The 15,789-nt window shown below is 39.1% G+C and overlaps 1 protein-coding gene across 1 annotated transcript; it reads right to left on the reverse strand.

The window, feature by feature from the left end:
- Window positions 1-295: 295 nt before the first annotated feature.
- GTF2A1L (general transcription factor IIA subunit 1 like) lies at window positions 296-12,747 on the reverse strand. Its single transcript, XM_086878997.1, has 9 exons — window positions 12,617-12,747; window positions 10,622-10,723; window positions 10,195-10,318; window positions 8,749-8,804; window positions 7,671-7,764; window positions 5,904-6,499; window positions 4,113-4,385; window positions 3,222-3,311; window positions 296-1,348 (listed from the first exon to the last, which is right to left on the reverse strand). The coding sequence occupies exons 1-9, from the start codon at window positions 12,635-12,637 to the stop codon at window positions 1,241-1,243; spliced, it is 1,464 nt and encodes a 487-aa protein (XP_086735123.1). The 5' UTR covers window positions 12,638-12,747; the 3' UTR covers window positions 296-1,240.
- Window positions 12,748-15,789: the final 3,042 nt, after the last annotated feature.

Raw genomic sequence — 15,789 nt, forward strand, 5'->3', positions numbered from 1 at the left:
CAAGCACGGTGATCCTGTTCTGAGGCAGCCTGGCTGCAGCTTTACCATGGAGTTTCCCATCTTGCCCTGCAAGGAACAAGAGCCAGCCAAGGAAAAGCTGCAGCTCTGAAAGACAGGGACCCAAAGCTTCTTTTGGACCTTTGTTTCTAGAAGAACTAACAAAAAGTTGATGTTGAGGGCTGGGAGGAACGTAGTTCTCACGGTAGGGTGAGCTACTGCCATGTGCATGACTTGTAACCATTTCTCTAAGCAGAATTTATACTGAGGGAACACAAAAACAACTCTGGGCTAGAAATGTATATAAGATGACACTTTTATTATTATTATGCACAATTTGTATCATTCACAGCTTACTGGTCTGTAGTCCTAGAATGAAGTGGAAATGTACAGTAGCAAACTTAAATGACTTTGCATTGACAGTGAAAATAAATCACATTTTAATGTTACATCACACTACTCATTGCATCTCAGTAGTCATAGCTAGTATAGAATAAACAAAAATAATTCTCATATATTGAGAGCTCCACAGTCTTTCCCAGACATTTCTCTTCTTGCATTTAGAGTGCATGTCTTTAAACTGAAGTCCAAAACCACAAAGCAACTACAAAAATCAAGAGAAGTGTGCAGCTGAAACAGCCACAGGTTTCAGTCTTGCACAGATATTGCGCTTTTTTTTTTAACTCAAAAGTCTTTGAAAATAATAACACAACAGTGTAACTGTATATTTCAAGTCAAACCATTGAAATCATGAGATTTTAAGAACTGGAAATAAACCAAACAGAACTAAAATTTATTTAATTATAACCAATAAGTATTTCTTTACTAATTCCTAAGTATTTCTTTACTTTCTTGAATTACAAACAGATAGAACATTTCAAACTTTAAAACTGTTCATTCCAATGATGTCTCTTCATTGGGAAAAATTAAATAATCAGAAAAGAACAGCAAAGACAGCTGAGTAGCTAACAGTACAGTGGTTCCATTTGCAAACTAAACAGATTAACAACACAAATTAACATCAAAGATTTTGCATATTTTTTATCACAGTTTTGCTGGTTTGAGTTTTGTTTTGTTGTTGTTTTTTTTTTTGCTTGGTTGGTTTTGTTCTTTTTGGTGTTGTTTTTTTTTTTAAATTTTTTTTTTTTTTCTTTATGGCACAACAATAAAAAGTCCAGATGTTTCACAGAAGGCTTATAAGGAAATAATGCCACAGCATTCAAGGACATACTGGAACGAGGTTTCACCACTCTGCATCTCCAGTGGCTTTTGCAAAAACATGGTCTTTACCCTCAATGGACATCACTCCATCTTTTAAGTAGAACTTCCATTTGTTCTTAGTTCGATGTATCTGATGAAAAATAATAATCAAAATTAATGCAACCACAAATATACATTAGACCATTTATTAAAAAAGAAAAAAAAAACACTAAGAAGGTTTTAGCACAATCTGTTTTACACACCTGGTTTTTATTTTAAAATTCTTATGGCCCAAAATATTCAATGGAAGCATCATACTTCAATTGTTTTTAAAGAATTCCCTGCCCTCCCAAGAGAGAAAGAAATCTGCTGAATCTTACCCCATCATGTCCCACTCTCCTATCCCACAACTTCCCCCCCCAGAAAAGTGTTACCTATGACAGCTCAACACCAGCAGGACAAGACAACAGTAATGGGGAAATCCCAAAACACATCACACCTTGCAAACCAGTGTAGCTTAACTAAAATGCAATGTTTTCCTTTTCACATGGCAAAGCAATGTTGCATGCAAAAACGTGTCAGGAACAGGCTAAAAAATATCAAAACTTGGCCTAAAAGCAAATACTGTTATTTAAAAAAAAATTTTAAAAAGTAAGAAAGAATTTGTATATTCTGTTTCCTTTTAAAGGCCTGCAAGGAGATCCATACTGCAGAAAGTTTTGTTCAGTACTAAAAGAAGAAATTTCAAATATCTCTAGAAAATTCCTTGAATTGTGAGCATTGATATATTTTCAATTCCAGAAGAAAAGAAACAGGACAGCAATTTTACCAACATTGTCTTAAAAGTAACAAGGTAATTTAAGACATAACTGTTTTAATCTACTTTCTACTGGGCCTACATGTTTTATTAAAACCGTATTGCAAAGGGGAAAGTTACCAACATCTTTCCCCAGTTTCTGCAACTCTCAATTTCTAATACCATTATTAGATGATACTAAATCTCCTGTAAAACAAGCCCAATGCTAACCTTCCTAGTAGTTTCTTTTACATTTTCAAGCCAATTTTCAGCTTATTTCAGACAAAACTTGCTCTAGATAACAGTATGCACTACCTATAGCAACTGTAAAATCTGAATTCTGAAGCTGCAAAACTTGGTGCACCTTTCAATATGATACACACATCAATGGCTTCATTTCAGAGGCATTTTCTATGCATATCCCTATAACTCTCCAAAATAACCAGCCTCAGGAACAGTCAATCTGTCATAGTTTTATAAAGACAATTTTCTTAGCACCTGTATGTTTCCTAACCCACAGACAACCATTAGACAGACCTACTTAGACACACAAAAAGTTAGCACTAGTCACTTTTGAAAGAACATTAAAAAAAGTCAAGGCACACTCTTAAACTACATCCACGTTTTCCATATTTGCTTTAAAATATGCACTTTTTTTATCTTTTAAATTACTGACATGTAAGCATCTGAAACCACACAACAGCTAAAAGGACTTAATTTGATCTTCAGGAGTTCAAAATAAGGTTGGATTTTAAACATTAAAATGAAGGAGGACAAAAAGGCACATAACTACTTTGTTTTTCAGACACAACAAAATTCTGGTAGGAAAATCTCTCAGTAAGCACCACAAAGACTAACAAAAAAAAAAAATGTAAAAGAGTACACCTCTCTTTCTGTTATCCATTTTAAAAGCTGAATATGCCTACATACTTCCACAGAGATGTTGATCTTACTTAAAAGTTAAGGAAATAAACAAGCTTTTGCACCTTTACAAATGATAATTTTTCCAGACTTGCTGTTCCCTTTTCCTTTAATAGGCCATTATGATTAGCCTCTTTTCAGAAAACAGCAGGAAAGTCTTCAGACTATTGTCAGCTAAACACATAATTTAAACACTATTACAGGATTAGAGTTTCTTCAAAAGGCACTGACAAGAGAGCAGACATGGATTTGTGGAAGATATTATTTAAGATGATTTAAGAACAAAGATAAAAGTGTATTACTGTACCTTTTCATACTGACAAACTATCACATTGTCAGTGTCAAACAAATCTGCAATGTCCTGTTCACTGACATCATCACCTGAGTTTAAGGGGTCCTAGAGATGAAAATTCTGTTTTATACTCTTTCAGAATAGCATTGAATACACTTGTAATTAAACATACCCAGAACAATAAAGTTACCACTGCAAAAACCAGGACCTGGAGGCTGTGAAGACCATGTTGCAACAACCTCATTTACAAGTACCTTTTACATATTTGCATTCTCAAAACCCAAAACACCCTAAACAAAAGCACAGGTCAAAGAATCAAAACTGATAACAGAGATCCCAGTAACTGAAATACTGATCAAGTTGTACTTATGTGAAGTCCAAGTGCTGCAAGTAGATTGTCCTGTGAATAAACCCATGGGATACAAAATTGCTTATCTTTAAGAAAAAGAAAAACCTAGGAGACACAAGGCATTAAACAGAGAACAATGTTCTTGTATCACATTGTTCACTCTCTAATCCCCTCTGGTTCTTCAGAAGGAAAGGAAACCTAGATTTGTATCCTGATCTTGCTTAAATAAGTCTTATTTAAATCTAATTATTTAAATAATATCATAAGTAAAAAGCAGAATTCCATTCCACTAAGGCCAGGGTTTTACAATAAAAGTAAATTCTGATACCTAAGTATTTTAATTCAACCAATAAACAAATTACTTTCCAACAGTTCTTTCATTTGTCCACACTCCTCATAATGAGCTTTCTCTGCAGTACTTCCTGTCTCCAGAGGTTTGTAATATCATTGTGCATGCCCTGTATTAAACTAACCAGTAACTGTTCTAGGTCCAATAATTCAACAGTCAGGAGAGACCTAATAGGGTTATGTATTCTGAAGGCTTAAAAGTAAATTACCTCCTCAACTATATCTATCTGGAGGTCTTCATTGTCCCCATCACTGCAGCTGGACTCCATGTTTGAAGAACTGTCACATTCTTCATCATAGTCTTCCTCATCATCCAGAGCTCTTAGATCCTCTGAATCAATAAAGCCAATGAATTCATTCTCTTCTTTATCTTTTGTATGTGGTATTTGTTCCTTGGAAGAAACATCCCCAGTACCATCGAGCTGACTTATTCCTTCAATGTCACTGCAGAGATCTTTCTCTAGTGGCAAATCAGATTCTGTCTGCTCCGTGGGTTCCATGGGACAGGAATGAAAGAGACCAGGGACAGCTTGTGAATCAACACCACAGTGCAAGCCATGTGCAGCACAAAGCCCGAGATTTTTGTTTAATAAATCAACAAGCCTGGGGCACTAATATGAGAGTTTCAGGTCCTACTGCTTGTAAAACCTGAGTACATTTCCAAATATTGTGTTGCATCTAACTAAAATGGAACAGGTCAAATATTCCTCAGCAATACAGAAAATAATTTCTTACACTTTTCCCTAAACACCCTTGTACTCAAACAACTCTAAAACAAAGGCAATCAAGTGGACTATTACAATTTCTATTGAGAAGAAAAAAAACAACTCCCATAAAAACAAAAAAGTAAGCTACTCCACCACCCCCAAAAATAGCATTTTTCATTTTTGAAATAAAAGTCAAGATGAACTGATCCCTCTCCCTCAACTCATTCAAAATGCTTTGTTTAAATAAGATATAAAATGCTGGGAGAGACAGTAAATATTTCAGTACTTCAAGTTACTGTTCATAAAAGTGCTAGAATTCCTAAACAGAGCATTCACAGGAGCATAAAAGGTCTTTAAGGTTTCAGCCATCTTCAGTTTCTCATTAAATCTTTATTGTAGCACTTAATTCCCATCCACATACACTTTCTAGCTCAAGAACATAACACTTTGTTTTGACCTCCCATTCCCACTACAGTCTTCACCATGCTGCCATCAGAGTTCAGATGAGCAACATAACACGCTTTCTATTTACAGACATTTGGCAATACTGTTGTCAAATTTGCATTTAATAAATTTGCCTCAATCACATATGAGCACTATAACTCATAGTCAGCCAGCCAGCCTGAACTTCAAACATCTGCAAATAATTTCTGGAACTAAAATTAGATGAGGTCAGGAAAGTGGCTTGTTAATTAAAATCATTCAAGTTTCCCATACAGCTCTAGCTGTGTTCAAACTCTAACTAGTTAGTCCAGGACTTTTTCCCCAAGGAAATACATTTTCTTCAAGGAGATTTTCACTTATCAATTTTGATTTTTTATCCTGAATGCATTCTCAATACAACTTTAATGCTCTTCACACGTTACAAGTTAAAATCAATCCCAGCTGATCTTGCAAAAGCACTTTGCCCACAACTGACCCGTATCCCTATGTGGATCAGCGTCAGAATGATATGGAAGTTCTCAAGGAGTCTTTCATGTCTGCTTAGTCACAAAAAGCCCCCTATGATTCTCAGAAGTAATCAATAAGTCAAATACAGTCTATCTATCCATTACATTTTTCAGTATTTTTAAATTGATAGTCTCTTCAGTTACAGTATTTCAGCAGTAGTTTTGACAAATTCTTAATGTAAAAGCAAGCAGTCAGCTTGCTATTCTAAACAAGCTTAAGAATGAACAATAAAATCAAAATAACTTTTGTTCTTCTCATTTAGAGGTATGTCACTCAGAAATGTGTTCAAATAACCATCTCTAGCAGATGTACTTTGATTAGCTGAGAAACAAAAGGCCTTACCTTGTCAGAGGAAGCAATGCTGCCCTGATCCTTTAGAAATGCACTTTCATCCAAACTTTCCCCTGCAATAATCAGGTCAATAATATCATCAGACACCTGCTGCTGCAGCAGCTCCGGATGCTCCATGTCCGGCTGCCCCTCCACATCCAGTAGGACACTGCTTGAGCTGCTTGCCAAGGATTCATCAATAAAAAGTCCTTCTGAGCATTCTGGAGTAAACACAGCTGTGTGAAGGTTGTCATGCTGGAATTTTTCTGTGGATTCACTGCACTGATTCAACACTGCATTGATTTCAAATTCCTGCAGACTCACAGAAGGCTGCTGGACCAAGGTAGCAGAGTTTTCCAGGTGTTGTTTTTCCACACAGCTTGGTGTAAACAGCACAGCCTGCTGGACAGCAGTCTCCTGGGGCTGCAGTACTTCACCAGCTGCATGGGCAGCAGATGCATTGACTTGTGCAACACTGGCAAGGCTGGCCTGCAGAACTGAAGCTTGCTCCAGGGGATGAAACATCTGCTGCACAGGGTAATGGAGAATGCTTCCATCTCCTGAGGCCTGTGAGACCACCACAGGCACATTCACCTTGTAAAGTTGTCCTACAGAGAGAAGAGTTTAAAACTGCTTCAGCAGACGGAACTACAGGTTCATCCAGGCCACTGACTTGTCACCACTAAAACCAAGAGCAAACACTTGGGCAAACTATGAGAAAAAGGACATTTGAGAAGCAAAACTTTCCTCAAGCACAATTCCAGCCCTTGAAAATCAGGCATTTGGAAGCTTTCTGAATTATGGCTCCCATCCAATCCATCATGCTTAATACCTCTTTTTGGGTTTGGCCTACACAGTACTCCGTGACAGTAAGCTCAATAATTTAACTACATACTTCATTTAAAATAAAAAAATACTCTGTTTTGATTTTTTTCCATGTCATTTCAGAAACTAAGGAATACAAGATAAAACAGTAAACTAGTTTTTAGAGAGCTACAGAGAATTCATTCCTTTAAGGGCCTTTAGGTATTCTTTCTAAAAACCTGCCTATTTTAGTATTAAAAAAAAACCAAACAATCCCTCATTTATACATCTTTTCTTAAGAAAACCACTCCAAATACTGAATGCTTAAAGTTGTTATGATTATTAGTGTTTAGAATTAAGATGGCAGAGCCATGTTCCAAATTTCATTTGATTTTTTTTCTCCCTACACACATGCTTATACGGACAGAGTCACTGGTACCAGTCTATAGATCTCATGACATCAGGAATTATACCTGAAACAGATAACTAGAGACATCAGTTTTCATCAAAGAACAGCTGTCTGAGGGAAGAGTCAATGACTGAACTAAGCCTTCTACAGATCACACATAAGCAGTACAAGCAGTTTTTGTACAAGCAATACAGGCAGTGTTATCACCAAAGGAATGGGATCAAAAAGGTTAATGGAGAGTTGGATTTTATTTGAATAAGAAATCAATTTGTCTCTGAAGCAACACAGTGCCTTTAGCTTTTTGAAAACATAGAAGATTGTCCCAGAGAGACAGGGAGGAGGAGATACCTGTGTCTGGGCTGACAAAGGAAAACACTTGTTACAAGTTGTAAAACTGACACACCAACTAATCAATGCAGTTACTTCCCTCACACAGCCACTACAAAAAAAAGAAGAGGGTAACTGGCTCCTACCCACTTTACCTTCACGTCTGCTTGATCTACTGTCCCTGGGACTGTCTTTCAACTTCCCCAGGGAACAGCAAGGTTTGATATGTCCTCCCTTACCTGGTGCTGGCTGCAGCATCACTCCAGCTGGCATCTGTAAAGGATAAGCAACACACGAAGGGAGAGCAAAAGTCACACCCACTCGTGGGGGCCCCTGCAACACAAGAGCTGGGTTTAGGCAGGAACAGGGCACTGAGTGCCACACCCAGAATATCCATGGGAAACAAGTGAGGGACTCTCTGTGGTCATCTTCACTGGAAACTGCATCATGTTTTTGAGATGTAGACAGCTGAAGAGTGTTCTGCACTGACAGAGTAATGGCTTGCCCCAAGTTTCCTGCTTTCCAGCTATCACACTCCCTTTTTGTTAAGACAACATTTTCCATAATCCCCTCAATGTACCCACCATCCAGAAAGGTATTTTTCTATTCATTTTTACCTAAGTTTATGCATAGTCCACACAGCACAGGTTTCTTCCCTAGACCCATGAAGTTACTTCATATTATCTTTTCCTCCTGGGAAGCAGAGCTGGGTATACAGCTCTCTTTCAATCTAGCTCTTCTGAGGAAATCTAACTTTTAAACCAGGAAACTCACATATTACACAAACATCTTCCCAATATTATATTTCAACTTGACAAGCTACTTAGCTTGAGGCTCAGGAGGCACTCAGTAAGTTCATCAAGCTCTAGCAATTAGTGGCTGCTCCCCAAAGAAATTTTGCTATGCCCACAGTTCTGAGCTTGTCAACTATAAAAACATTCATTTTCCTTCTGGATGATTTCTACACCTCAGAGATAATGCCTCTCCCAGCCTCACTGGTGCTAGTATTTCCTAGCCATGCATTATTTTAACAACCAGTAATAATTTATCTTTCTTTTAGAAAAGTGTATGTTGCTGTGCATTTCCACTACACTTATATTCTATGGGCTAAATACATGCAGCTTTGTCTTTCTAACACTTCTGGCTTCACTTCTTGCAGAACCAACTGGTACATCCTATCCTTTTTCACTGCTCCAACAGAAGCAGCAGTGTTACAAGTCTCCCTCCTAAAGCCTATTAATAACTGACAACCAATTTAAAAATTTTAGGAGTCCAACATAATCAAAATTGGAGTAAAATATAATTACAGCTACATACCAGTTTTGCTGCTGTGAAATGCTGAAAACCTCTGCCAGCTTGGATGACAAAAGAAGCTATATAAAAAAAACCTACATTAATTTCTCGGATACAGTTATCTTTCAATAATTTATAGAAAACATGGGTAAAACTAAAGCAATCTAACTTCAGTTCAATCTCGTTAGTGAGCACAAGTATTGCCTTGTCAACTTGAGGAAAACAAGCAAGTATTTTTTTCACAGCAGAGAAAATCCAATGATGCTAAAAGTAGGAACAGGAGGATAACATTTTCAAAAGCACCCAATACTGACTTCCATGGGAGAAAAAAAGGGCAAAGAGAAAACTTTCCCAGGCTTTTAGAAGCAAGCAATTTAGGTAGCCCTTAACTACTTTGAAAATCTCTAGCCATGGGGCAATTCAAATCCCCTTTTTAGGAAAAAATAAATAGATTTACTCAGACTGCTTGGCCTTAGTATTGCAGTTTAAAAACTTAAGAGTAAAAAGGTAAAGTTCATTAAATATAAAATCTCCACTAGCCTGCAAACAGCAAAGTGTACTCCCTTTAGTCATGTGAAACAAATAAAAACACCTGCCTCCAAAAACAGTTCATTCCACTAGGAAGACTGTAAAAAAAAAAAACAAAAAAAAAAAAAAAACACAAACAAACACAAAAAAGGAAGAAAAGAAAAAGAAAATAACCCCACAGCTCCACAGATAAAGAATGCCTGCCCAAGTACGCTTGAAATACGCTACAATACAGATTTTCATTAAATCATCTCATATGGAGTTTGTCCTTCATGGGCAAAGGTCCTAACAGCCTCTCACTTTGGGATAAGTCTCAGCTGAGTACTGCACTCTACCATAACAATACCACAGTGGCCAGCTGGACCTTATTGAGAAGAATAGGTCCTGATGTCAGAGACTGTGTGAAAGTCAAGTACTCCTCTGCAACAGGAATGCTGCTTTTAGGAAAACTACCTGAAAGAAAAACTAAAAAGCTTCATCTCTTCTGTTTGAGCAAGGGATTACATTTTAACAAATTGAGAACCAGATTAAACCCCAACCTGACAGAAGTGTGCCCACTGCATGGCACAAATGAGCCATAAAACCTCTGCACAGATCAGGACACATCAAAAGGGGAAGCAGGAGCTTAACCCTGCAGGTAAATCTGCAACTGAAGGGCTACACTATTGGACTGCAGACAAGAAGCCTGTAACTTCTCTGCATGTTTTGTTACTGGAAACGAGTAGTGGATCAGGAGCACATAGACAGAATTCTATTAGTCTATTAAAGTTTAATTCATCATTTACTGGTCAAATTCTGCTTTCAAATAATTACTGTTCCACATCAAGCTAAATATATGGATAAGATATATAGACAAACCAAGATTATTGTAAGTCTCCCAAAAATATCCCTGAATCACTGAATTATTCTTAATTACATGTATTGTGTCCAACAACATCTGACCTGCTGAAGTCTGCAAAATGCTATGAGATCTGTGTGGCAGCTGCAGACTGAACCGTGGAGAACAGTGACTGTGTTTGAAGAAGCCTTCTGCTGCTTTAGACTGTGTCACCTTCGTTTCCCAAAGCTGCAGGAAGATTATTATTAAGGTCAACAAATATCAGCTTTAAAAACAAACCGCATCAAAAAAGATAACCAGGTAGTCCCAGCTTTTCCAACAGTAAATTGACTGATTCAATCCAACAAACAGGGTAACAATAACTAACCAATTTACACTCCCAGCAGCCCCCACATCACTCATAGGATATTTGTAACTCTAAGTTAGGGCAAAAGTTTGCATGTTTTGGAGGGCAAAGAAATGCACAGGTCCATCATCATCAAAAGAAAAACACAAACACAACTGCTATTAATGCAAGGCAACCCAACAAACCTGCTTCAAGTCTTTCAGAACCTGCTCCTCTACACCCTCCTCTGCAAAGAGTTCCCGCACACCTTCAATCACATCTTCGATAATGGACTTGTATAGTTCAGACTACATTAGAAAAACAAAAAGTATTTTCAAGATGAGGATTAAATTATTTGAAAAGATAGCACAAAGTCTAATCCCACTTCATTAAATGCTGTTACAAACTAAACAGCATAAACAGATCAGTTTAATAAACTGAAAGTCAATGGCAAAGGTCTGCAAGTCCACTCATTCTTTTAAACATCCCTAAAATGTACTGGATTTCAGCCCCAAATTATTTCCTAGGCAATAATAAAATAAAAAAAAAAATAATAATTTGGTAAATGCTTAAGAAAATTCTAGAAACATTCAAAAACCACTGCTGTCCTGTATTTTCAAATAAGCTTGTCTAACCCCATTGTATCATATTAGAATCATTGCTCCTAACCTAAGGGCCAACCAATAATACAAGCTATTAAAAACGAACTGTGCCAGTTCCCTCAGAAGCAGAATGTAAGGAACCCACAAATGATTTTTCTTTTTCTTCTGTGTGGAAACAGTCTGATGCTGTGCAGTACCTAGCTTTGGAAATTTGAACACTACTTTAATCAGATCATTCATTTTACATTATAACAGGACTCCAACAGAACATCTCATTACTTCTTATGCCCATGTCAGTGATTAAATCCTAATCCTCCAGTCAAACCCGGACTGACACACATGAGCTTCAAGATTCCTACACTCCAATGCAAATGTAAGATAATGAGCTTTTAGCAATTTACAGCTTATTAATCTTGACTATCATTACCACCAAAATGGCCTACACAAGGTGAAAAATGAAGCAGAGATATTTTAGAAAGCCTTACAAGATTCTGGATTAATAATTTATTTTTTTTTTTAAATATCAAATTAATCTCTTTTTTTTATCCCAAGATGTTCTAAAGTGCAGATGAAAAATAATTTCTTTTCAAAGAAAACAAGATATTAAGAAGTAACATATTACACTTTCTGGAAAAAAGCAACCAACTCAACTACTTTAAAACAACCATACTAATGTAATTTCTTATCAGGGGTTATCAATTTCCAAAGATTCTCCTAGCACTTTTTCAGGACACTAGGAAGATGAGGAAGGGGAAAAAAAAGATTTCCTCTTGTACCACTACACTAAAAGCTGTTGATCAGCCCATATGTCAAATGTTCTGCCTTCACTGCTAATCCAGAAGAGAATCTGAATGTAAATCTTTCCATAGGCCTATTACTCTCCCCAGGATTGCCAAGCTGTGTGAGTACAAATATTTATTGTGCTATATAAAAACTGCACACAGCAACTGTAAAATTCAAACACCACATGCTTGCAAATTAGAGAAAAATGGTTACAGCACAGACACTTTTGTACTCCAGCTTAATCCCTTTACACTCAGGCACTCCTTCGCCAGAACCAGGCCATCCATAGCGGGAACTGTCAAACTCCTGTTTTATTCCTGTGCAGTGGGGCGCCAGCAGTGGTTTATCCACAGCCCATTCCAGCAAAGCCTCCAAGGCTCCCCGGGGATTCCCGTCCTTTGAGGGAGCCCCCGGAGCCCCAGGCAGGGAGAGGCGGCAGCGGGCACAACCCGCCCCGGGCCAAAGGCCGCCGCCTCCCTCCCGGCACAGCCTCCACAGCGTCCCTCGCAGCCTGCAGCTGCCCACTGCCAACCCCTGCTGCAACACTTTTGCACACAGGCGGTCGTTTTCAACAAAAGAATTTTCTTTTTAAATAAATTAATTAATAAATAGAAAAAGCTTTCGATGTTGTTCTTTGGGCTTCCCGCGCCAGCGAACGGGCGGGGCGGCTCCTGGCCGGGCCGGGCCGGGCGGCGACTTCCTCATCCTCATCGCTCTATGTCCCGCAAGGAGGAGCAGCCAGGCCAGGCCAGGCCAGACCAGACCCGACCCGACCCGACCCGGCCCGGCCCGACCCGACCCAGCCCAGACCCTCACCACGGGGCTGCCGTGAGCCATGGTAGCGGCAGCTGCCGCCACAGCCCCGCCCGCCCTTAAGGCCCTGTTGCCGGGGGGACCCGGCCGGCCCCGCCCGGGCCCTGCCCGCCGGCCCTCAGGGCTCCGGTCCCCGGCACGGCCGAACCCCGGCGGCTCCGGGCCGCCTGATGCTAAAGCCGGGCCCTAAAAGTCAGCGTGAGCCGCCACTGTCCGCTCTGGGCTCCGAGCTCCAGCCTGAAACATCGCCTTTTGAGCACAGGATTTATCCGGAGGGCCACAGTTGTTCCCGTGGTGTGGGAATGCGGCTAGGAAAGCTGCCTACAAAAGCTTACCATTTTTGCTCTAATAAACCCTGAAGTCGTGATTACCTCCTAAACGGAGATAGCTGAAGCTAAGTGTTGCAGTTAAGCAGCAGCAATCTGGTACAACTACTCAATTATTGCTTACATTTGCAGCAATCTGTTCATATGTTAATGCAGAGATCTACTAATTTAGCAGTTACTAATCTGGAAAAATGTTCATTAATCTCGTATGTGTATGAGAATATATACTTAGGTCTTTATGCACCTTCAGTCAGTGTTGCCCTGAGGGTTCTGGGAACCTAAAAATATAATCTCTTTTTCCTTTCTTTTTCCTTTGTTTCTCATTTTTTAGGTAGCTATGTCATTACAGTGCTGTTTGGCTTGTGAAAAGGAGACTCACCCATTAAGCTTTAATTTTTAAGGCTTACACATCCTGAAAAATGAAAATATTTTAATGAAAATACTGTCAGACCCTTAATTAAATAGCCAGACTAACACCTACAAAACAGAAGAAGCAACATCCTTAATAAGCTCTGTTTTCACAGTGAGACAAATGCAATTTGCTATTGAAGTAATTTTTCTCTGCAAGAAAATATGTTTAATGACACTGCTTAGGTCTTGAATTAAACAGCAGTTGCATATTCAGCTGTTCTGTATGCCCTCCATCATTGTGAGGAAAAGGCAAGCCATGTTGCTTTGCTTACAGAATAATTTAAATAATAAACCATATTTTTTTCTTAAAACACAGTGCTCATTTGAAACTGCCCGGGCTTGTGCATACCAAAAGTGTCCTTCTTCTTTTCCTGACTGTTTTTTTCCTGTCTTGTTAGCAGAGATAGCAGGAAGGAGCTGCAGCCTTGAGGATCTCGCTGGGCCCTGAAGGTCACAGATGGGGATCCTGCAGCTGGCTGCCACTGCCTCATCAGGCAGCCAGACCTGACATAGAGCCATCGCCCTGCCAGCACACTGTACAGGGCTTCCAGAAAGGTGCAAGTGCAGAAAGGTTCATAAATGAGCTCTTGCATTCTACCTCCCTCTTTTTATCTAGGGGTTACAAAGTGCCTTAGAAACAGAACAGTCTGTACAGCTAACTTCAAAAAGGAGAGCTGGGGAGCTTGATACCAAAGGACTGCTCAGCTGTCTTAGACAGTGGTCAGGTGATTTTGCCTGCATCCACGGGAAAATTTGCAGACCAAAGCAAATTATCCTTACCTGCACTTGAGCATGTCTCTGTGTTTGCATTCCCACAAGGCACTGTGGGCATCCCCCACCTGTTCAAAATTGTACCCTCTGTATTGTGAATAACAAAGGGCCTGTCACCAGGTCATGCCAGCTCCCTTTGTGCTGGGACAGCAGATAAACCTACTTATAGTACACAGATATCACTGGGGATTAAGTAGAAATGGGAATGGGAATACAACTTTCCAAGCTGCACAGGAAGGTTGCAGAGGGCGCTTCCTGCTAACCAAGACACTTCTATTTTCATCTGTGGACTAGCAACACACCTTATATAATTTCTTTTACAAATTCCTAGGGAAGGTGTCTTTTCATCCAAGCACTCTCAGCTGTATGCACAGAAAAAATTCAGTCATTTCTGAGCAAGGGGGAAAATATAAAAATATCTGTGACTATCATTACTCATACTGACTGGCTAGCTTTGATATGAGCTTAACCTACTACCCGTCTCCTGCCAACACTGTTGTCATTTTCATGCTTATGGAAGTTTTTAACATTTAATCCCACTTTTAAGGGAAGAAACTGAGGCACAGACCCACCCAATATCTTGCCCCAGTTCACAAATGGCAGCCAGGAGCAGCATCGAGGTTTCATCAGCCTTGGTTCAGCTTCCAGTCCAGCTCTCCCCATTGTAGTCTCTTTAAGAGCTCACAAGAATTTTGGAAAGGAGACCACAGAAAAGATTAGCATGCTGCTCAAACCCTCCTGATTTTTCAGGGGTTTTGTCTGCATTTGGGAAAGTGCTGCTTAAGGGCACCTCAAACATTCGTTTACTAGACAGGTTTTAATTTGTAATTATTTATACTCCTTTTGGTACATGATGTCTAGAGAAGATTTATTTTTGGATTATAAGCCTTTATTAATCATTAAAAAAAAAAAAAAAACAACTACCATTTTCAAATGTCTTCCCTCCAAGAAACAGAGAACCCTCAGCACACTCAGATGCTTGGTCATGAATGCCCTCTCCTGTTTAAATCCAGCATTGCTGCTGGAGAAGAACACGGCCACACAACTGCAGGGCTGCAAAATTATTTCTCAAGGCATATTAAACAAATATCATCTTGCCTTTTCTTTCCAAGGAAAGGTAATCATTCTTTGGAGGAACTGGTTGTAGAACCCAGGCAGTCCTTATGGAGATAACATGACATGAGCAGAGGTGTAATTTCATTTTAAAGATATCCTCTAACGTGTTCCCTTTGTTTTCAGCTGTTGACTCATAGATATATGGCACTCCAGTCTCATAATCAATTTTATTAACAGCGTGATTTTGTTACAAGCTCCATCATTTCCCTCAGAGTTCTGAGACAGATAATACTGGGACCTGTGATTTGTTCCTTTTTCATTTATCATGTATGACTCCTGTTTCTCCAAGAGCCTCTTTTTGTGTGTGTGTGTGTGATTTAAGCCACTTTATCAGAACTATAGAAGGAGCTCTCCCTTAATTCAATTTAATGACAAATTTTCAGGACATTGGGTGGTTTATGAAGGGCTCTGACCTGTACAAACTGCTATATAAAAATGGCAGTCTGATGGATTGAATATACTGAATAGTACAGTATATTTCAGCTCCTTGATAAGCCCAAAGACTTGTGTAGTATCAGTAAGCCTAATTAAGGATGAAGTAAGCCTTGCTTC

This window comes from Cyanistes caeruleus, chromosome 2, assembly GCF_971803275.1.
Source record: "Cyanistes caeruleus chromosome 2, bCyaCae1.hap1.1, whole genome shotgun sequence".
NCBI classification, from domain to species: Eukaryota; Metazoa; Chordata; class Aves; order Passeriformes; family Paridae; genus Cyanistes; species Cyanistes caeruleus.

Coding starts and splice junctions, on each gene's coding strand:
- GTF2A1L (XM_086878997.1), bottom strand. CDS start 12,637: ATGGCTCACGGCAGCCCCGTG. Junction 6,500..7,670: donor GATGCTGCAGCCAGCACCAG/GTAAGGGAGGAC, acceptor TTCTCTCTGTAG/GACAACTTTACAAGGTGAAT. Junction 3,312..4,112: donor AGATAGATATAGTTGAGGAG/GTAATTTACTTT, acceptor TTTCATCTCTAG/GACCCCTTAAACTCAGGTGA.